The sequence below is a fragment of the Nestor notabilis genome, unplaced genomic scaffold, assembly GCF_000696875.1.
Source record: "Nestor notabilis isolate BGI_N333 unplaced genomic scaffold, ASM69687v1 scaffold3906, whole genome shotgun sequence".
Lineage (NCBI taxonomy): Eukaryota > Metazoa > Chordata > Aves > Psittaciformes > Psittacidae > Nestor > Nestor notabilis.
This window is the reverse complement of record NW_009931346.1, coordinates 103,970-125,240: the sequence shown is the minus strand read 5'-3', so window position 1 is coordinate 125,240 and position 21,271 is coordinate 103,970. Positions and strand designations below refer to the sequence as shown.

General features: G+C 36.1%; 1 protein-coding gene across 1 annotated transcript in view; it reads left to right on the top strand.

The window, feature by feature from the left end:
- The first annotated feature begins 299 nt into the window (after positions 1-299).
- The window catches only part of BRIP1 (BRCA1 interacting protein C-terminal helicase 1), a 58,043-nt gene continuing 37,071 nt past the window's right edge, over positions 300-21,271 (top strand). Inside the window, 13 exon segments of the mRNA XM_010015839.1 lie at positions 300-392; positions 1,256-1,367; positions 1,835-2,029; positions 2,325-2,452; positions 3,319-3,453; positions 9,663-9,956; positions 10,437-10,658; positions 11,111-11,310; positions 14,490-14,622; positions 15,138-15,289; positions 15,595-15,772; positions 15,889-16,026; positions 16,404-16,565. Of these exon segments, the coding sequence (XP_010014141.1) occupies positions 300-392; positions 1,256-1,367; positions 1,835-2,029; positions 2,325-2,452; positions 3,319-3,453; positions 9,663-9,956; positions 10,437-10,658; positions 11,111-11,310; positions 14,490-14,622; positions 15,138-15,289; positions 15,595-15,772; positions 15,889-16,026; positions 16,404-16,565 (2,142 nt within the window).

Genomic DNA, 21,271 nt, shown 5'->3' with positions numbered 1-21,271 from the left:
GTGCACAGTGGATCATGCTTTTATTTGAATTGCTGATGATACTCATCAGATGGTGGCAAATTGCTCTTGTGTGTAACAAGGAGCACGTCTGAACTGACAGCGTGTAGTATGAATCCCTATATGCCATTTCTGGTAATATCCTGAACTGCTCAGCCCCCTTACCAGGTTAGCAGTTTCTGCTTGGGTTTTTTTTGGTGCCATATGTTGTTTTAGGCTTTGCCTGGCTGTAAGTGTTGACTTGTTAATACTATTTTTTATTGCAGTTATAAACCTGAAGTAAACTGTAGGAAAAAGTGGCAATGTCTTCTGATGTGTCAGAATATACTATTGGGGGAGTGAAGATCATGTTTCCTTGCAAGGCTTACCCTTCACAACTTGCTATGATGAATGCTGTAAGTGGAAGTTATATTAACATTTGGTAAACTAATAGCTTATGTTTTCTGTTATCTACCAGCATTTAGAAAGCAAACACATGAAATTCAGAGCCTCCAGCATCCTGAGAATTTAATTTAACGTAACTTACTGGTCTCTGTGCTGTACAATGATATCTGGCCTGTGACTAGGGAAAGCTGAAGTACTTTTTGGATCTGTGAATATTTATGCTAAGAAATAAGTTGTGTGTTATGTATGACTGCTTAACTAAATATACTGTAATAGGTATTTTATATAAGCTTGCAAATTCCCTCCATATAAGGTGGGAATTATTTAGTAAAACGTCTATCTTGAGCAGATCATAATATTTCACTAAGATTTCACTTTTTGGTGTTTTTAAAAATGAATTATTACACCTTACATTTAAACATTTTAAAATAGTTTTAACCATTTTTAAACTGTGGGACAATGGGTTTGGTTTTTCTCTGTGGGACAACTGGTTTGGTTGTCTGCCAGATGTTTTCAATGGTCTGGTTCTGTAAGGCTAAAGAAAGGGAGCCAGTCCCATCACGTATTTCAATTAGCAGGTAAAAAAAAAGTATTCCAGTGTCCCCTCTAAGTGAACCTCCAAGCATGGCTAATGAGGCGTGTTCCTCTCGAGAGAAATACATCTAAGGCTTCCTGACCTGTTCTTATTATCAAGGGTGATGAGGGGTGGTGGTGTGTTTCTGATTTTCATTTCTTGTTTCGGTTTTTTTTTGTTTTTTAACAAGACAGTAGGTGTCCTGACCTATTTTTAGAAGTAATTTCTAGTTTGGCTAAGACTTCCACTTTGTTTGGTTTTCTATTAATTGTGGTTTTGTTCTTGTTACTCTTCTTGAAGATTGTTAAGGGTTTAAGTAACAGGCAACACTGTTTGTTGGAGAGCCCTACAGGAAGTGGTAAAAGCTTGGCATTACTTTGTTCTGCATTATCATGGCAGCAGTCTCAGTATGGTAAGTCATCTTAGTATCTCTTTGCCTAATTTTTAATGCCAAAATATATTATAATAAATTGTTGGTTTTCAGCCTTTAAACATTCCTGGTTTCAGGAATCTAAGCAGCTCTTTGTCCACCATTATACATATTGCCTTATTGGCAATATAAAACAGAAACGGCCAGTGTGGATTTCGATATGGTATCATAAGGGAATTATATGGCTGTTGGAACTTTGAAAGAATATAATTGTGTATTGTAATTATGCAGATTGAATTGTAAGAGAGGTTTTCATTTCTGCAAGTTGTTAACAGTTCTTTGCACTGCAGTTTGTCGAAGGGTGATGACTGCTTGTTCAGACTTTGTAGACACAAAAGTTTAAAACTGATACCTAAGGAAAAGCTGCCATCTTAACTGTTTTGAAAGTCTTTTTCTCATGTATAGTCTTGAGTAGTGTTCAATGGAAGACAAATGACTATGTCCTTTAGAGAAACCATTGCTTACATCTTCATGTGAAAAGGAAGACAGAAAGCCAGAGACCTCACTGCTGTGTCGCTGCACGTGTCACTCCCAGTGTAAGAGCGATGAGGCGGCAACGAGCATGAATCATGGTGCTTCTTGTTCTACTACTAATTGTGAAACAGGAAGTTCTGTAAAACCTGGAAGCCCACTAACAAACACAGGTAACTTCATACCCACGTGGCTAAAAATCTGTTCTGGAAGTCAAATATGTAGCCAATGATGTCAAGTTTTCTTGCTTTCAAGTCAGAGACTTTTTTTTGCTGTCATAATAGCATAGTAGTACATGATTCTGCCTTGTGTGGAAATCTGTGTGGAATGGTGGTTAATGCACCTAGGAATGTCTAATGCTATCTCCTATATCATATGTATTTGTAGTAAATTCTATTTTTAGAATGTTGCCTGTATTTAATGCATTCCTAGTATTGGATATACCTTTTATTTCATTTTTCATTACAGAATGTAAGGAAAATGAAACACTAGCTTCAAAATTGTCTGCCAAAAAAAGGTTATCACTACGTGACAATGAGAGTGATGATTTTCAAGTAGACAGGAAAAGGATTCGTCCTTTAGAAACTGAGCAGCAGGTGAGCAAAGTTTATTTGCAATAAAATAATCCAGGCGTAGCTCAACAAAGCTGTCAAATGCCAATCAACATTTCAGAGAAGGACTTAGAGAATCGTTGAGTCACAGTCATAGTTTCATTTGTATTGTCATTTGTTACAGAGGAGTCCACTGTTTCTCAAAATTGTTCTTAATACCATGTCCTAAATTATCGTTTGCATATTTAAACACTTAATATCCCCAAAACTTATTTATCCCCAGTTGATCTGCACTATTAAGTCAAAGTTTGAGATTCTGGAATTGAAACTGCTCTTGCAAATATATATCAGAAACTCAAATAATGCTGTGAATGTATTCAAGTTTTGGTTTATTTTATCCTGTCAAATGTAGCTATCTCTGGCCTCCTATATGGAGTACAACATCTGTCATGTTTTCATCTGTCAATCACATGACTTAGTACTTGTATTCAGATGTGTTAACAGCTTTTATCTGCTCTGAAGTATTGCTCAGATGGTTGCTTTTGTTTAGGTTTTCAAATCAGTATGGCTTGATTTTATTTCTTCAGTTATGGAAGTTCTGCTTATATCAATATAGTATTATAATTTCTATCAGTTTTGTTACAGTGGGGAATTAAAGAAGAAAAGCTCAGCAGTACTTACAGATTTTGTTGTTGTTATTGTTACTGAGTTTTTTAATAAAGACTTTATAGCTTTTCCCAAACTGTTGTGTGGCTTAGATTTGGTTAAACTGTCAAAAAAATACTAGTGATGCACTGCGTTACAGAAACAGACTCGGTGGAAAACAGTTGAAACAAAATCACTGACTGCCAGTGTAAGCACATACTTCTGCCTAGTGTGTTTGAACACAGTACTTTTTTTTCCCCCAACAGGTTAGAAAACGTCATTGTATTACAAAAGGAGTACAACTTGTTGATGCTTTAGAAGTTTATAATCAGAGAAAAAATGGAGAGCTGATTGTTCACTCAGAAAGAAGTGTAAAACCCACCACTTTTTCTCCCAAACCAGTAAGTAATACAGTAATACTGTTTATATCAGGACTGTTAGTTCAAGAGCAGTTTAAAAAAATCTACTGTAAAGAGATTATGCATGAAATATAGCTTGTTAGTATAGTTTCAGAAAACACTGTACCTCTGACTGCATTGTATATTGCTTTAGAGTGATAGTGAGCTTTGCCACTATTGCTAGTGAGAACTGCAGTGGCTTTTGCTCCTAATGGTGCTGTCTAACCAGTGTGGTTTGCACAGTGTACATTATTTCTGTGAAAGCTGTTCTTCTAAACAGTGGATTGAACTCTTTTACATCATGGCTCTGCAGCAGCACAGAATCTGGCCCAGCAATTCTGCCTGTGAACTTTCAATATGTGACAGCAATTGTAAAGCAGCTGTAAATCTGTTAGTTATATTCCAATTTTTAGTAGATTTATGATATCATGGAAGAACTTGAAACTAGGACCATAGAAATTGAGTGACATCTGGAGTGTAGATTTCATTCAACTCGCCATTCGTTATTTTGTGGCATATGTAGTAAATAAAAGACAGCATTTAGTATTAACGTATGTGCCTTTAAGCTGGAGAAAGTTGGAGCTGGTCATTACAATATATTATAACAAAAAATGAGTAATAAATACTGCACATGATTAAGAAGAAAAACCTGTGTGTTAACTGTGATAGTGTTATGTTTTGGGTTTGTTTTTTTCATTTGGGGGTTTTTGGTTGGTTTTTCTTAATTGCCACTTTCCATAGCAGGTGGTAGTTTCTACAGCTTTCTGCTAAGCATTTTCTGCATTTCTTGGTGTCTGAATCTTACTGAATCTTATTAATACATAAAAGTTCATTGAAGCAAAACCAGTCTAAGAAATCTGAGGCAGCAGAGAGATGTCAGGTGCCAAATTACATTAGTAATATAGTTCCTTTGAGTGCTTATCAAAGGCTGTAGCAGTATAGTTCTTGTCTATATTAAAATACAGGAGCATACCATAAGATCATGAAATTGTATGTTTGATACAAATAGAAGACAGGAATGAGGTCTGGTCATTGTTTCATCAGTACAGAAATTTACTTTCTTCTTTCAAAAGGCAAAGAATATTCCTTCCAATATGTCTTTCTTATTTTTATGTTGCTTTATGGTAATACCCATCTGTAGGTAACTGTGCTTCTAAGTACAAGGGGGTTTATGCATGTTTGGAAATTTCTCTTTCCATATCTTACAACAGCACTTGGCTCTTTGTATGTCCTAAATTAGGTTCTTGTTTTAATGAGTGTGTGTTTTAACTTCAGGAGCTCTTTTCTGGTATACTATACATTTATGAAAACAAAGGAAGCCGAAAGCTTTGGTATTACTTTAAGACACTAGGAGTTAAATTTTTCTTTGACAAAAGTGAATCTGTGTTCTAGGTCATTTGATGGGAACTAAATTTTGCCAGTTTTGGAAAGCTCTGTAGATTTTTGAGTAGGATTTGAAATGCTTTCTGCCACTGAACTTCAATTGCTGGTTTGAAGTACAAAGGCCAGCAGAGTGTGCTGTTGATTTTCAAATAAAAAGACCTTTCTTCCTTTATTGTAAAATTTGCTGTGGTACTTTGGTGTGGGTATCTGAAAAACTTTATCTACAACTTCTAGAAATTTCATGTAATGAAGTAAACTGAAAACTTTTAGTATAGATCAACTACCTTATAAAATACTGAACCATAGTCTGATTTTCTAAGAAAATTCTTAATTTTTCTAACAGTACCTGAGCTGTACCTGTTTGTATTATAGTGTGCTCTCCATGGGTCTGAGTTTGCAGATAGACAGTACAGTATACTATTCAAAGTTCAAATCATATTCTGTTCAATACTTCTTTAGAGAGAAGTAACCTAAGAAGACAAAAGAAAAAGAAATTAGTTTTAAGAATGAAATAATAAGGTATTATTTACCTACAGTGAACTTCAGCAAACTGAGAGCTGAAACAATTGTCAAGAAACAATTGCAGAAAGTAAGGCCCTATTTATCATTAGTAGTTCTGTGGCTTAACTACACTGAGACATAAAGAGCATCACAGCATAGGCTGTTAGGTTACTTTTCTAGTGTAGCTTATGAAACAAAGTCAGCTGAGGTGATGTTCAACACTTACCATAATGGACTACATATTTAGGATGATACAATAATGCAATAAAAATATTTTCTTAATCAATGAAATAATCCTGATTTGTATAACTTGTGTTTTACTGTAGTCAATCCTGTACTTAAAGCAAATTTAGCTTCTTGTCAAGCCCTTTTTATAGCCCGAGAGAGAGAACAGGTTGGTTGTAAGAGCATGAGAGGCATTGCCAGTGCTGCTGCATCAGATGAACACCTGTAGATCCCAGTGAGTGGGAGGATCTTCTGCCTGAGGTGACTGACTGTTCTTAGCTGCTTTCAGTCCACAGCCTGGGAATTCTTTTCTGTCCTTCTGCTGTGAACCCTTGCAAGAGAGGGCAGTTCTAGCGTGAGTTTAGATGAGAAAATATACCCTTATGGTACTCTCTTGATTACTTCTGTCAAAGCGTATGGTCTGAGAAACTGGGGCAGCTGGGTTAAGGAATCCCCATTTATACCAGGTAAAAAAAGTAAACAGTAAATGGAGAGTAGTGTAACAAACACTTGGGGTATCAAAAAACAGCTGTGAAAAGAATCTGTCTTAATGTGCTAGCCCATTGCAGTTTAACATATTGCTTACAACCTTCACAATGGAGTTTGAGTGACTTCTGTTACACATTCCAGGAGACTGGCAGCCTGTTACAATCAGGGTCTGGACTTCAGAATAGGCTAATTTACCACGATGGGATGAAGAAAGTTGTGGATTTGTATTACATGCTCTCACCTGACACCGTATCTGATCCTTTTTCTGCTGATTGACATTTTGAATGAGCTCTTTGAAGCAAGTTCCAGCTTAATTAAAACGTTTGCTTGGTTAGCAGTGATCTGTGAAAGCCTGTGATAAATATTGAACTGGGTTCACCTGCTGGTTACTGTGAGAGGATAAACAGCTGCTTTGTGTACTTCAGTCAAGAGGCTGCAGCACCAGCAGAATACTGTGCTTTTTGAGAGCTTATAAAGGAATAGCTGAAAAGCTCTGGTAATGTCACTGCTGATATCTTACTAGATTGTGCTTGTGTGATATTTCACACAAGAGGTATTTGCTGCTGTATCATTCAGATGGCTTTGTAACCGGGAAATGTAGATGAAGATATGAAGAACTCCTCTTACCTCTTTGTGTTTCAAAGATCATAGCCTCAGTGTTTGTTTAGCTCTATTTTACACGTAGGACAGGTTGGTGGACTTGATTATTCCTTTTTAAATCAGATTTCCACGTTCTTGCCGTATAAATATTGATGTGATAGGCTGTTTTATCTAGCCCCTGACAGAAGTAAAACCAAGTTAGACTAGCTAAGGTCCATACAGTCTAGCGTCTGATCTCTTAACAGCATCTGTTACTGGATGTTTCTGATTAAACTGAGGAAAGTAGAGAAGTATCTTCCCACCCCCAACTCCCTCTCCCAAATGAAGATCTATATCCCAGATACAAACAGCTGAAAATAGGTTTAGTTCTGAAGCCAGAGCATGTTACAAAGTAGTTTTCTGTTGCCTTAATACTTTTATATTTTATATATTTATACTCAGCTCCCCACTCCCAATTCTTTCATAAATAAATGGAAACTTTTTCTAATTTTATTCTGATCTAACCAGCATCTCTTTGTTGTGAATTTGTACTTGATGCAACACTGCTATGGAAACTGCCATATTGGAGTTACAACTTTGTTCAGCTGGAGAGTGTTTTCTTTCCTTTTGCTGTAGTAATGGGAGAATAACACCACTTTAGATTTTGGTGTGTGATATCAACAGTAAATTCTTTTTGTAGAAATACAGAGTTAAATAGTTTGGTTTCAATAAAATTTAAAAATGGCTAAACCGTTTTCTAAAGCATAAAAAAGTGCAAATTGACACACTTGAATAATGTGCAAATAGTGAGAACTCAACTTTTAAACTGTTTTAATCGGTTTCTTAAAGAATTTCTTCGTTATAAAGCACCTTCTAGAAAGGTTTTATTGATTTATTTACATATTTTTGGCTAATGGTGTTTTGTGGCTTTCAGGTGTTTGTTTATACTCTTACTAGTTACTATAAACGAGTCTGAGTTTACAACTTTTGCAATGTTGATTTTATTTTATTTTTTTTTTTAATAAAATTTGCTTTTCAGAGTGAAAGGTTACATCTGAAAACTGGAACATGGGCTACAGGGCTGCTTAAAGCCAGTATTACACCAGTTTCAAACCTTTAAAGAAAAACTTTAAAGGCCACCTGTAAAACACTGACATTTAGAAGCCTTACACATAATAATGCTTAATTCTTGTAATAAAAATGAAATACATCTGTTTGTTTTGGGGTTTTGTTTTTGTTTGGTTTTTTTTTTTTTTTTTGAAACCCATCATAGAAGAGCTTTCAGTTCATGTTTATGTATATATTTATTTGAACTGCATTTTCCTTTTGTTAGAACAACTTTTGCAAAATAGCTGCCTGATTGGTCCTAAGAGTTTTCTATTACTTTTATTTGGCAAACTAAATGTCAGGCTTAGCAATAGCAGTGGTGTGTTAGAGTTATGGTATCATGTTGGAATTCTGTGTATTTCTTTTAACTCTGAAAACACAGTCTGACTTGAATTAAAATCAAAAGAAGAGCATGTCCTTAAAGGTCCTACACAATAACTGCTTCAGTTATATTAATTGTTAGCATGCTAGCAGTGTTTTCATTATTTCGAAGAGCAAAATAGAATGTAGGTAGAAATATCAAGGTACAATTTGCATTGCAGTTTTCTGTTTGAGTACAAACACAGTTGGGTATTGCCACATATGTAACATATACCATATGTCAGCTGTTTCCTGCTTCAGTGTTGACAAGAGCCCCATTCATAACCCTTCTTTTTATCCTTTCAGTGAATAAGTAATTATTCAATATAGAAGGCAGGATATTTGGAACTGGCTATTTAATGTGGCAGCACACCGTAATGAAATCTGCTGTTACTGGCAACCTGAGAGGTGAATGTAACAATTCCAGCATGGGTGTAACTTTATCTGCTTTGAGGGCCTGTTTACTTGGCACATCAGTGAACCTTTTATCCCAGTGAGTGACAGCTCCAGAAGGGTTACATTTACATGCGTTCTATCATGTATTGTAATATTTAATGGCGGACAAGGCTGAGGGAGACTAAGGGTAATATGAACTTGCTTTTCCTCAGAGTGGAGGCTAAAAGACAGCTTGATCCCCAGAGTTGTGGTGTAACACACAGGATGATTTGGCATTTGTTTATAATGGGTAATCTTACTGATTACAATTAAAAGGGGAGGGAGGAGTATTTGAGTGGGCAGCTACATGTTGTTACTTGCACTATCACCTCAAAACCAAATAAAAACTCTTTTACATTAGAAGAATTAATTATTTTTAATGGGAGGTGTGTGGGGACATGGTTACTCATGAGTTATTTCTTTTCTGTGAGTCTTTTCACACTAATTAATACAATTTCTTGACAGTCATTCCATTACTTCACCTTATGAGACAGAGTGCTTCTCAGGAAGAAAAAAATTACTTTTAACAAATATTTTACAGGATTAGGTTCTGTTTAGAATTATTCCCTATGTGTCTTTAATTCTCATACTTCCTAGATGACCTTTGACATAATGACATGGCAAACATGTTTCTGATGGAGACTGTATGACTTTGTCTGTTTTATCTGCAAACAGATTTCATTGAACTGTCTAGATTTCTTCTGTTTGCTTTAAGGAAAAAATGTTCTCAGTATTTTAATTTGTGTATCTGGTCCCAAGGTTGTCTTTGCTGAAGGTGCTGGACACTTCTTGTTCTGTAACAGGAGTGTCCTCATGGTGAAGCTCAAATGCAAGAAGTTTATTTGCGTGTGTACATACTTTACTGGAATAATAACTCTTTCTGCAATTGGTTTATGGTAAAGTTGTATCTAGTGACTCCTAGAAGTTTTTTAAGATTCTTCAGGCATGAGGACATGGTGTCTATACTGTAACATTTTTAAACTTTCTGCAGTTTGATAGGCCAACTTGGTCATTTAACAGACTAACTTGAACTATCCTAGAAGGCATTTTCTGAATAGACCATAAGCAGATTTAGCATGTTCATCTTACAGTGGGATTTTGTTAATCTTTTTTTTTGTTGTCTTGGGTTGCAGTCTTCTGGCCCTTGCACTGAGTGTTCGTGTTCTTCTGGAAAAGAAACTGATAAAGATGCTAGTAATAGGAAGAAGAAAGAAAATGGAGATCGGCCTTTCATTCCCAAAATATTTTTTGGAACACGAACACACAAGCAAATATCCCAGATCACCAGAGAGTTGAAGAGAACAGTGTATTCCAGTGTCCCCATGACAATTCTTTCTAGCCGGGATTATACCTGTATTCATCCAGTGGTATCTCATGCTGGTAGTAACAGGAATGAAATGTGTGTAGAGTTCCTGGAAGGAAAACATGTGAGTAATTTTATTTCAGAAAATGAGCACTCCTTCAAACTTGGTAAAATGTAGTTGAACAGTTGGAATGAGTAACATTGTTTACTTCTTAATACTATGTTGCTTAAATGCCTCCTGGTAGTTTAGTTTAAATACTGTTAGAAAATGTCGATGCACAGTATCAGTACTGGGAAAAAAAATTATGCAGATAGGAGTAGTATTTATAATTGTAAGGTTAGTGTTCTTAACAAGGCTTAAATCATCTTTGCTGTTATAGATGAAGAAGAAGGAAGTGTCCTTTATTTTAGGAACATGGATTTGCCTGTTTTCTGCCTGACGTGATGTGTTTGTCATTAGTGTCTGACACAAAAAAGTAACTGTTAGGAGTGTTTCCAGAAAATGGAGTCGCGTGCACATAACAATTTAGGGGATTTAATCTTACTTGATTTTCATTATTTTTTTTTTTGTAATCATGAACTATCTGCACTTCCTTGCTTTTAGGGCAAGTCCTGTCTTTACTATCATGGTGTACATAAACTCAGTGAACATCATGCACTACAGTCTGCACACAGAGTGTATCAGGCTTGGGACATTGAAGATCTAGTGAGCCTGGGAAAGAAGCTTCGTGCCTGTGCGTATTTCGCAGCCAGAGAACTCATGGTGGGCGCAGATATTGTATTTTGTCCTTATAATTATCTCCTGGACCCGCAGATACGGGAGAGTGTAAGTATATTTGTAAGGAAGAGATTGCAATAACTGAAGTAAAAGGGAAGTTAAAACCATAATGGTCAGTGGCTACGACCAACTGAAATCTGATTTGTATCCAAAATATTATCTACAGAATAACTCCTGGGTTAAAGTGGTTTTCCTCTCTCTCATTTTTTTTCTTTATTTTTTCTTTTTTCCCTTTCCCCTTTTTGTCTGAAATAAGCATTTCTGTATCCCAAGGAATGCTTCCACTGGTCCCATACTCTATCTGATCAGTTTGGGGTTTGTTTTGGGGTTTTTTTTCAATCAATGGCAGATAAACCCTTGCAAACTTCCCAGTTGTTTGGTTTATGTAGAGTGTAGTAGGTTCAGATTATATTAACCCAGACTTTAACAGCATTCTCTTAGTTGTTGTTTCTCTTTAATGTCTTTCACTTTGTTTTACTAGATCGTAATTTTCTTTTTAGATGGAAATTAACCTAAAAGGCCAAGTAGTCATTTTAGATGAAGCCCATAATATTGAGGACTGTGCTCGAGAGTCAGTGAGCTACGGTGTTACAGAAAGTCAACTCAGAGCTGCTCAAGAAGAGCTAGATTTCATGGTCAACAACAACATCAGACAGAAAGATCATGAGCCGCTACGGGCTGTGTGCTGCTCTCTGACAAAGTAAGGCAACTCTTTCTAATTCCATCACATCAATTAGTGTTTTTTGTAAATTACAATTAGATTCTTTTTGCTGATGCAATTTACTGGTTGCTATTTTACATCAGTTAAAATGCAACTGAGGTGTGCTTCAAACTATGAAGTCACCTGCTTTTTGTTCATTTGAGGAATTCAGGGGGTTTTGATATAGTTAAAAAAAACATTCATCTTACTCAGACAAACACTGAAATCCTGTTTGAAAAGTATGTTTGCTCTTGAATGACACGCTGATCTTTATGGGGGTTGCTGTCCTAATTTAGGAAGTTCTGTATGAAAACTTTATCTGAGATAAATAATTTTTCTCTTTCACATATTTCTGTTAGTTTATATCACAAATAGTAATAGCATTATTTTGTCAAAGCATTACTTAGTTCACATTTATAAAATGCTTTCAGCGCCTTGGGCAGGAGGTGTTTGGAACAGGCTGGAATCTGTTCTTGGAACCAGACTGGAATCTGTTTGGAATGGATTCTTCATAGGTGAAAGTGAATTTATCAGTCATGCCCTTTGTTTTCCCTGTGAAACAACTTGAACAAAGATACAAGGGTCTGAAAAACTGGGGTACATGCAAATTCTCAGGAGAGACTGAAGTCTGTAGAGAATTCAGGTAGCAACTTCTTTGAATGGAGCATGCATGATCTTTCCCCTTTGAATTTCTGATTATTCTCAGGAAAAAGTGGTCCACACAGGATTACTGGTCATTCCTGGACTATGTCAGTAGAATGTGGTTTTAATGATTTGCTTTCGTACTGAAACTGGAATCAAGGATATGCTGAATCTCTTAGTACCTGTCTTGTTGGAACACAAGGATAGAGGAGTTCAGCGAAAAGAAATACGGACGATTGAGGGAGTGGTTTTGGAAGAAGGAGCTGATCAGTAAGGCAGAAAGAAGCTCAAAAACCAGAAGATGTTCTTGTCTCTGTTTCTTTCTGAACCCATAGAGGAAAAGGTAGTAAGAGCGAAAAAAAAGGTAACCCCCAGAAACTATGGAAGCGGAATTGGAGGCGAAGACCTGAGCAGAAGTTAATGATCATGAGAGGGGATGGAACAAAAGCAAATGGGCCGGGGTCAGAAGCTCAGGAAGGAGGGCAAGAAATAAGGGGTGAAGGTGAAAGTGTTATGGATGGAGTGGAAACATGAGGATGTTGAAACAACATCAGAAGAGTTTATCACCACTAAAGAGTTTGGATTTCAAGTCTGCAGCCCTTAATTTTTGACTTTTTCATGTGGGGGATCCAGGGATTGAAAGAGTTCAGAAGCGCTGATAATGAAACCTGGAGCAGCAAACTCAGCAGAATAGAAGTGAATAATGATACAAGTGGCTTTGAAGTGAACTGAACTCTGATTAAGTGCATGTCAAGATTGTCATTTTGTTGCATTAGTGGTTGGTGAAATAGACTACAGAGTACACTACAGCAAGTCTCCATTCTGAGAGTTAATGTTTGTGTGTCGCAGAAGCTGATTCTCCTACTTTAGATATCTGAAACATTAAATTTTAGTAAAAGGTAAGAACAGCATGGCTGGAGATTTGATTGCCTCAAGCTTTTTAACCTTATCAGAAAAGCTAAGGATGATTGTCATGGCAAATTTTCCAATAGCATGGAAAGCAGAAGACTGGGTGTAAACAGCCAGTAATTGGTAAAATGCAGAGTGAGGTGGCTTTGCCAAGTGCATGGGTAATTAGAAAAACCTTATTTCAGTTGTAAAGATCCTGGGCCTTCATTCCAGAAAGCACTTAAGCATGGGCTTAGTGCCACAGAGGTGCTAAAATGACTATTCTAAGGAATTCAAAGGTGTACCAATGGAGGCATACTGGCAAGCTTTTCTGATGAAATGCAGATTTACGAGGACAAATTGCATTGTTCAGTGGAGTAGGATGTATCAGCAATGGGATTTTCGGTATGCATTTTTTTGGTGATATTTTAGTATTAGGAAGGTTATTGTGTTAAGTTTGTATTTGCATTTATATTGTGACCATTTCAGAAGTATGTGTTGGTTTTTGAAGTTCGTAACAGGTAGACAGAAGTTTTATATCTCTTGACACCTTTTACCCATTGTAAATCTGTGTTGTTTCTGTCACAGTGGCAGTTTTCTAATCTTAGTTCCAGGTCTTTCTGATCCTGTGTTTGAGGAAATGGGGCAGAGTATGACACTGGTGAAGTCCTGCCTGTCTTAGTGATCATCATCGCTTAATAAGAAAAAGCAAATGATAGCCAAAGAAGTGATTATTCTGTTAGTATTTATGGGGGTTTGTTTGCATTTAGCCTGGCAAAAGGAAAGGTTTTGGTTTTTTTTTAGTTGTTCCATTGATCAGACTATTTGCAGAGACACAGGACAGGAAATCTGGCACTGAAACAGTCACTGAGCCTTGTTGCTTTTGTTGATAATGAATAACTGATTTTACAGGTAGATACTTTGAACTGTTGTAGAAATGACAGCTGTCTTTCTGATGCCTCTTGCTGGTTGATGAAACAGACAGCTTCGGCATTTCCTGACAGGGAGGAAGCCTGCCTGCTCTTTAGACAGAGAGAAGGTCTTGTAATACTTCAGGGATGATAGAGGACACATTCAGTTAGAAAAGATTTTAGCTATGCCACAAATGAGGTGATCTACATGTTTAGATCAGGTTTTCAGAAAGTCCTATCACGTTTTGCATTGTACGTACAATTGTAATTCTGCCTCATTTTCAAATTTACCAGTTACAAATACCTGCAGGTAGATCTGCACTTTTTTTTGCCCCATGGTAAACTAGCATCAGCTAGAGTAAAAATGAGCGGCTTGAAAAGTACAGCAGAAATCTTTCTTAAATGAGCCCAACATGTTATATTGTAAGAGCAGATTATATTTTAATCCCTTTTCTTTATTGTAAAGACAATATGTGATGATAAAATAGAATGTTATAGGGACAAATTTTCTTCTCACCTTCAATGAGCTGCATCAAGAGAAGTTCCCTAGAAGTTAGTTCAACAGTGACAAACAGGCATATAGAAAAGCAGATTCTCTTTACTTAGATGTAGTAAAATATTCACCATCAACATCATAGCATTCTGGTGCAATTTTTGAGGTTTGGTTTGTATGTGTAAAGCATCTCTAAATCTCTAAAATTAATGCTGAAGTTATTTCTGATTTCTTTCTTTTTACAGCTGGTTAAAGGAGAGCTCTAGTCAACTGGTAGAAAGAGGGTATGAAACTTCTTGTAAGGTTTGGAGTGGAAAAGAAATGCTCAGCATTTTGCACAAAATGGGAATAACTGATATCACTTTTCCCATTTTACAGGTAATGTTGTATGCCATATAACTGAGTACCAGGGTGCACAAATATTGATGTAGTTAAACATCTTAAAACACAAATAAGTTTAAAGGCTAAAAGGTCTTTTAATTTATTGCAATACTGAAAAGCTGTGTGAAGAGGATGCCTGATGAAAACCATGAGTATTCCACTTGAGCTACTGGGATTTGTGGAGAATCAGTCTTTTAAAGGATATAACTGATCATGTGCAATTATTTAAATTGCAGCATTGTGTCAGTGATAGTTTTGTCTATTTTATCCATCTGCATTTTTATTGGCTGTTGAAATGCGTTTACCCTATTTTCAATTTTACCCCTCCTTTCTGTATAAGCCAAACATGTTAAGGACGTTAAGTTTTCCCTTCCAATTGTCTTCAGTTGAATATATAGGTGTTTTAGGTGAACTTTTAAAGCACTGTGCTGAAACTCTTGTATCTGTATTAGCTTTGTTTTTGAGAAGATACTTAGAATGTTGTTAATGTGGAATGTGTTTGCCTCTTCTAGAAACATTTTGCTACTGTCTTGGAAAAAGAAGAAAAAGTATCGATGTTCGGTAGAGAGGAGCTTATTGAGATACCAGTTGTGAGCCCTGCCACTCAGATGGTGCTGAAGGGGTTATTCATGGTTCTTTTATATCTTTTTAAAGACAAGAGCAGGTCAGTTCAAGTCCGTAGCCTGAGCAGTGTGGTGGTGGTGAATTCAGCTGCTTTGCCAAAACACCACTTTTGTTTGTGAACCCCTCAGTTATGGTGTCTGGCTTCTGAGCTGCTTCTGGTTTAAATCTTATTTTAAAATATTAATTATTGTAAAGTTTCACTGTTTTTTTAGCAACTATAGAATTCTTTTTTATACCTAATTGTAAATGCCTTGTAGCAACACTGTTTGTGCTGTGTATGAGCTTAATGCTACAGCTTCAGTTCTTGCTTGCAGGATTTTTTCATACTACTGTATCTCTCTGTAGGTTTGCAGATGACTACAGAGTTGCTTTACAACAAACTTACACTTGGATGAATGAAAGCCAACTTGATGCTTCAGATACAAGTGCCTTCTTTACATGGCCCAAGCCCAAGCGTAAAAAGAATTTGCGACACAAAACTGTAGTCCACATGCTTAATTTTTGGTGCTTGAATCCTGCTGTGGTAAGCTGGGTGTGAAGTGGAAGGCCTTAAGTAATTTGAGTCATAACAAATGCATATAAGGTCTTAGAAAATCAGTGCAATTGCTTTAAATTCCTCCTTTTCTTTCTCCATCCTAGGCTTTTTCAGACTTAAATGATGTGAGAACAATTGTTCTGACATCTGGTACGCTCTCTCCAATGGATTCATTTTCTTCAGAGCTTGGTGTGAAGTTTTCTATTCAGTTGGAGGCAAATCACGTTATTCGGAACTCACAGGTAAACATTTGCATTGTGGTTCCCTCTCCTGAAGTGTAATGGTGGCCACTGGATGAGAAATAGTAACTGTTGATGACAAACCCTTTCCATAAGTAAAAAGGAATGTAAAGAACTGTTGCTTGAATTGATGCAATTGTATAGTACTTTTTCAAATGGAAAAAGGGGTAATTTTAAACGTGTCCTTGGAAAAGTTTTGCTGTGTTGGTAAACAGCCATCTTATCAGTTAGTGCACTTTCTCTTCTGTTTTTAAGTAGTGGAATTAATTTGTTTCCAAATATCTCATTACACTTAGTATTTCATTAGTTAACCTCATGTAATTTAATACAGTATGTGCTGCGTATTTTAGAATTACCTTTTTAAATATGAACTACACCAGGTTTGGATTGGCACCATCGGAGTGGGCCCTAACGGTCGGAAGTTGTGTGCCACGTTCCAGCATACAGAGACCTTTGAGTTCCAAGATGAGGTGGGAGCACTTCTGCTTTCAGTGTGTCAAACAGTTGCCCAAGGAATTTTGTGCTTTTTGCCATCCTATAAGGTAAGGAAATCTTAATTCATGTTCTTCCTTTGAAACCACACACACTTTGCTTGAAAATGTACTGTGTAATCTCTTGCTTTTGCATCAACATATATAAATGTTTATAAAATAAATGTAATAACATTTTGTGATTACATTATATTGTCATGTCCTGAGTTTCATATTGGCTGGCATACAAGTTTGTTTTCATGAAAACCCATGTTTAAATTTGTTTTCAGCAGGTGTCTGTATCTTAGTTAATGGGTACAATTGTTACAGTTTTACAAAACAAGCCAGCCTGATCTGCAGGGGTTTTTTAATTGTTTCCCTGAATGTTTTGAAATTATTATAAAAATCCCCCAACCTCCTCCTTGTAACACACATCAGGAAAATCAAATTGGTGTGTATAACTCAGCAGCAAGAATGCCTTAGCATGTTCTCTGTGTGCTACTTGAATGCTGTATTCATCCAGTTAATTTCTTATTTCCTTGTTTCTTCTTCCATTTCACTGCATTGGAGATTCTGGTGTCTTTTTCTTGAGTCAGGGGAATTGCCCACTGAAAGGAATCAAATTTCTCAATTTCAAACTATGTCATATCTAATTTCACTGACAATGGATATCTAAGTATGGTTAATCTGTACCTCACAGTGGTTCTGCTTTCTTCTCTCTCAGTTCTTACTGTTATTTATGGTCAGATCTGAGGTGTAGGAATATGAACCTGCAATATAATTTTGTAATTCATACCTATTTGTCTTGTAATGCTTGCAAGAGTGTGACATTTTTCATTTTGACCATAATTTATGATTTTTAAAAATCCTCTCAACAACTAAAACAAAAACCTCACAAAAAAACCCCAAACTCACAAAATTCTACCAAATGAAAAACCCCCTACCAGCGAATGGAAATAATAGATTCTGTTTTTTTTCAAAGCCTTTATAATAGCTTTGTTTAACTGATGTGGCTGCAAAGTGGTGGGTTTTTCTTTACTGGGTGTCTATAAAGAATTACAGTTATCGGTGCAATTATTGGTGCAATTACCGACAGCAACCATTAGGTGACCACATTAGACCAGGTAATGTTCAGTCACTGATAAAGCAGGTTACTGACTATAAATTTACTTAAACTGGCTCGTGACACTCTGCATTATATACAAAGTTAATGATCTGAAAAGAAATTTTGCATTCGATTTATCGAAGAATTGAAATAGGGGCATATTTAGTTTTCAGTATCGTCATTATTCTTTTTACTCCAGAGTATGATGTTAAACAGTATGTGATAGTTATCTGAGGTATCGAGACCTGACAAATATTTATGAAAGTTTTTTATGAGACTAGTAATCTGATTTGAAAGCATAGAGAGAGTTTGTAATGACATTTAATAAGGAAGGAAGAAGATTGCTGGACAGCTCTGGTACCCTCCCCCTCTCACTGCCTTTATGTTTCACTGAAAGGTCATCTAGCTAAACATGGTGAGTGGTTTTTTTTATTTTGTGGGAACACTTCCATGATCCTAGCAAAAGTATTGATAAATCTAAATTGCAGACAATTGAAGGATGATATTTTAAAATCACATTGCCAATATTTTTCTACGGATGCCCTTTTTCATTCCACTTCTACTGTTCTGGATCGGGTTGCCTTTAAAGTCTGAGATTAATGTGTTGAAAACACAGAATAATGTAAGCATAAGCATATTAGTGCAAAGAAAACAAGGTATTTTTCTTTTATCATCATACAGAATATGGCTTACCTGCACATTTGCATTTCAAACCTAATTTTCAGAGATTTTTGTGGGGAAGTTGCTGCATCTCTAAAAAAAACCCCACAGCTTTTAAAGAAATTGCTCAAGGCCATCAAGATCTGATTAATATACATGGTCACATTCATCACTAAATTAACCATTATGAGTTAAGCAGATTTCTTGAGGGTTTTATGAATTGGAATTTCAACTTTGGAATAAGTGAAAAATAAAATTATTAAATGTCTGGAAGGCTGATGGCAATGCTCTGAATGTTGAGTATTATCTATGCAGATAATTTGATGGAGCTTAAATTTAGGCATATACACTGGATGTCAGTTTGGTTACGCTTATAGATGTGTTCTCCAGTGCAATGTTCTCTTTCAGTTTTAAGAATCAGAAGCCCTGCTTGGATGGCTTTGTCTGGTTCAGTACCTCACTTTCAGCACTCATCGTGCACATTCTTTCTTACCTGTTTGCTTGAAAACCTCTTCGATAGTTATCCCAAATTCTTTTGCTTTGTAAATAAAGTTAATTTTATTTTTCTGGAAAGCCCATTATTAATGTAATTCAGGTAGTAAATTGTATGTTACTTTCAAGGGCTTATATACAAGGAGATGTTAGGGACAGAAATAGCACTTTTGTTCATTTCCATTCAATCTGAATTTTGTTCACTTTAATAAAATATAGGTGAATGTTCTTTTTCATTGTAAGAATGGTAAATCACTTTTTTGCCTCAGTCGAATGGAATAGAAAGAGTGGAGGGTCTAACCCCGCAGGAAGCAGAAGTTGAGAACCCTGTCTGAGGCAGTTTGTGATGACTGACGTTGGGACCCCAGAGCTTTCACTAGGCAGTGCTCTCCACTTGCTTCTCCTGTTAGGTAGAACTTCACTACACAATGTTGTAAATAAATTTATGGTAGAAATAGAACAAATAATATCATTTAAACTTCCCAGTCTGGAATTTAGTAGCTTTTGTGAGTAGTATTTATTTCTCTCTCTATTTTTTTTTTTTTTAAGTTCAGGTTGCTTTTTATACATAAAAGTAATGATCTTCCAATGCTTGGCGAAAGTGATAACTGACTCCTGTATTCATGTTAGAGCTGGAGAAACAAACTCTGGCAGAAATTTAGTCATTTGTTTCAGGCTACTGAAGTATATAATAGAAAAACTATCTTGTACTCCTAACTTAGAAGATGTCAAAGTACTAGAAAGTTTCCAGGTACAAATAGAGGGCAAGTAAAATTTCTAAGTGTCACCACATTAACCTAATCATAAAATGAAAAAACTGGCTCCTGCTCATAGAACTTTGGAGATGGATGTTATAAATATCAGCAGGGTCTGTTGCTGTAGCAGCTGGCATTTCAGTCGCATACTCCTTCCAGTGCTAATGCGTGCAGAAAGCATCCATTAATGGCTTGCATTTTCCTCTATTAATGTTTCTTTAGGTAGATTATTTCCTGGGAGATTCTAGATTTCTTTGAAGAAGCTGTCTACTGCCAGGAAGAGGTAGTAGTCACTTGTCTATATTTTGCTCTGGAGTGCCCCTTACAACAAGATATTTATAACCTGTAGAAGGTTTTTCAACTGTTTTGTAAAGAATTGGAAGTCAACACTGTAAACCTGCATTCTTTCTTAATGATCCATTTAAGAAGATACTTAGGCTGAGAAGGTACTTTCCAAAGATCTTTTTACCTAATGTATGAACTTCTGTTACTGGAAAAAAAAATCTGAATTAAAAAAAAATTGGTAGTTATATTCTGTGTGCCTTCTACCCCCTCTTTTGTTGTTTGTTTGGGGTTTTTTATCAAAATAGCTGTAACAGAAAGAGCTCAGTGCACTTTTATGGGCAAAGTCTGCCACCTTGTTCTGTCTGCTTAATTTGGAATTATCAGACACAATGTGAATATGAAAAAAGCAATAGCAGAGAAACTTCCGTTTATCTTGATCAGGTATTTGAACAAACATATTTTTCATTGAAAAGTGACTGTTTAAAATATACATATGGAAAATATCAGTGCATCAGATACACATCTCTGCATTTGGAGGGTGTCTGTTCTGAACAGCTGTGATGCTGTGTTTCACAAAGGGATAATCTACAGTAACATACAAATTTTTATTATCATCATTGGAGTTCTGGCATGTTGACTTTTTTTAATGTAAGCTTAATCTTAACATTGTTTAAATGGCAAACCTAGATCATTTGAGGGCTACTAAAACTGGTGATATTACGCAACAAAAATGCGTTGATGTGAAAATCAGTAGCAACTCCAGCAAAAACACTCTATAAAAGAGAATATCAGAAGGTGAAAAGATTACTCAGAAATCTAAGATGCTTTTAAACAAGATTAAGATAAGGACCATTAGGGTTCATGTTGCCAACCTGTCTGCATTAAGATATATCTTGCCTGGTGCCTGCGTCTTAGATGATTCATTCAATATGTGTCATATCAAAGTCAAGGTATCCAGCAAAGAGAAAAATGCTAATGCTTATAAATTTTAGTGGTAATCCATCATGATGAATTAACTGACCTTTAGTAGCTTTTTTACAAAATAAGCTTTGGCCACTGATGTTAACGCTGGGGTTTCGTTGTGTTTTGCTTGGGTTTTTTTCCTTTGAGGCATTGTTACTTAATTTGTATCTGCTAATTGTTGAGCCATAACTGGAAAGTAACATTTTTAAAATAACACAGTTGGCCAAAAGTGTTTGAATGGTGGTTTTTAAACAGTAGAACTTAAAAACTGAGAAGTATTCTCCTCTTGAGAATCCAAGATTTGTTTACTGCTTTTTATGTTTTTCCTCTTCCACCTTCAAGATCTAGTGTTCGCCATTGATTCAGATTAATTGTATTTCATTTGTATCTGCTTTCTTTTACAAAGCTTTAACTTCTGAGGTTAAATAGCGTCTTACTTAGCAGTTGCACACTGTTGCTGTGTATTTTGCATTATACTTATCAAATAGTTTTGTAGAGTGAAATGTCTTGGACCCGGC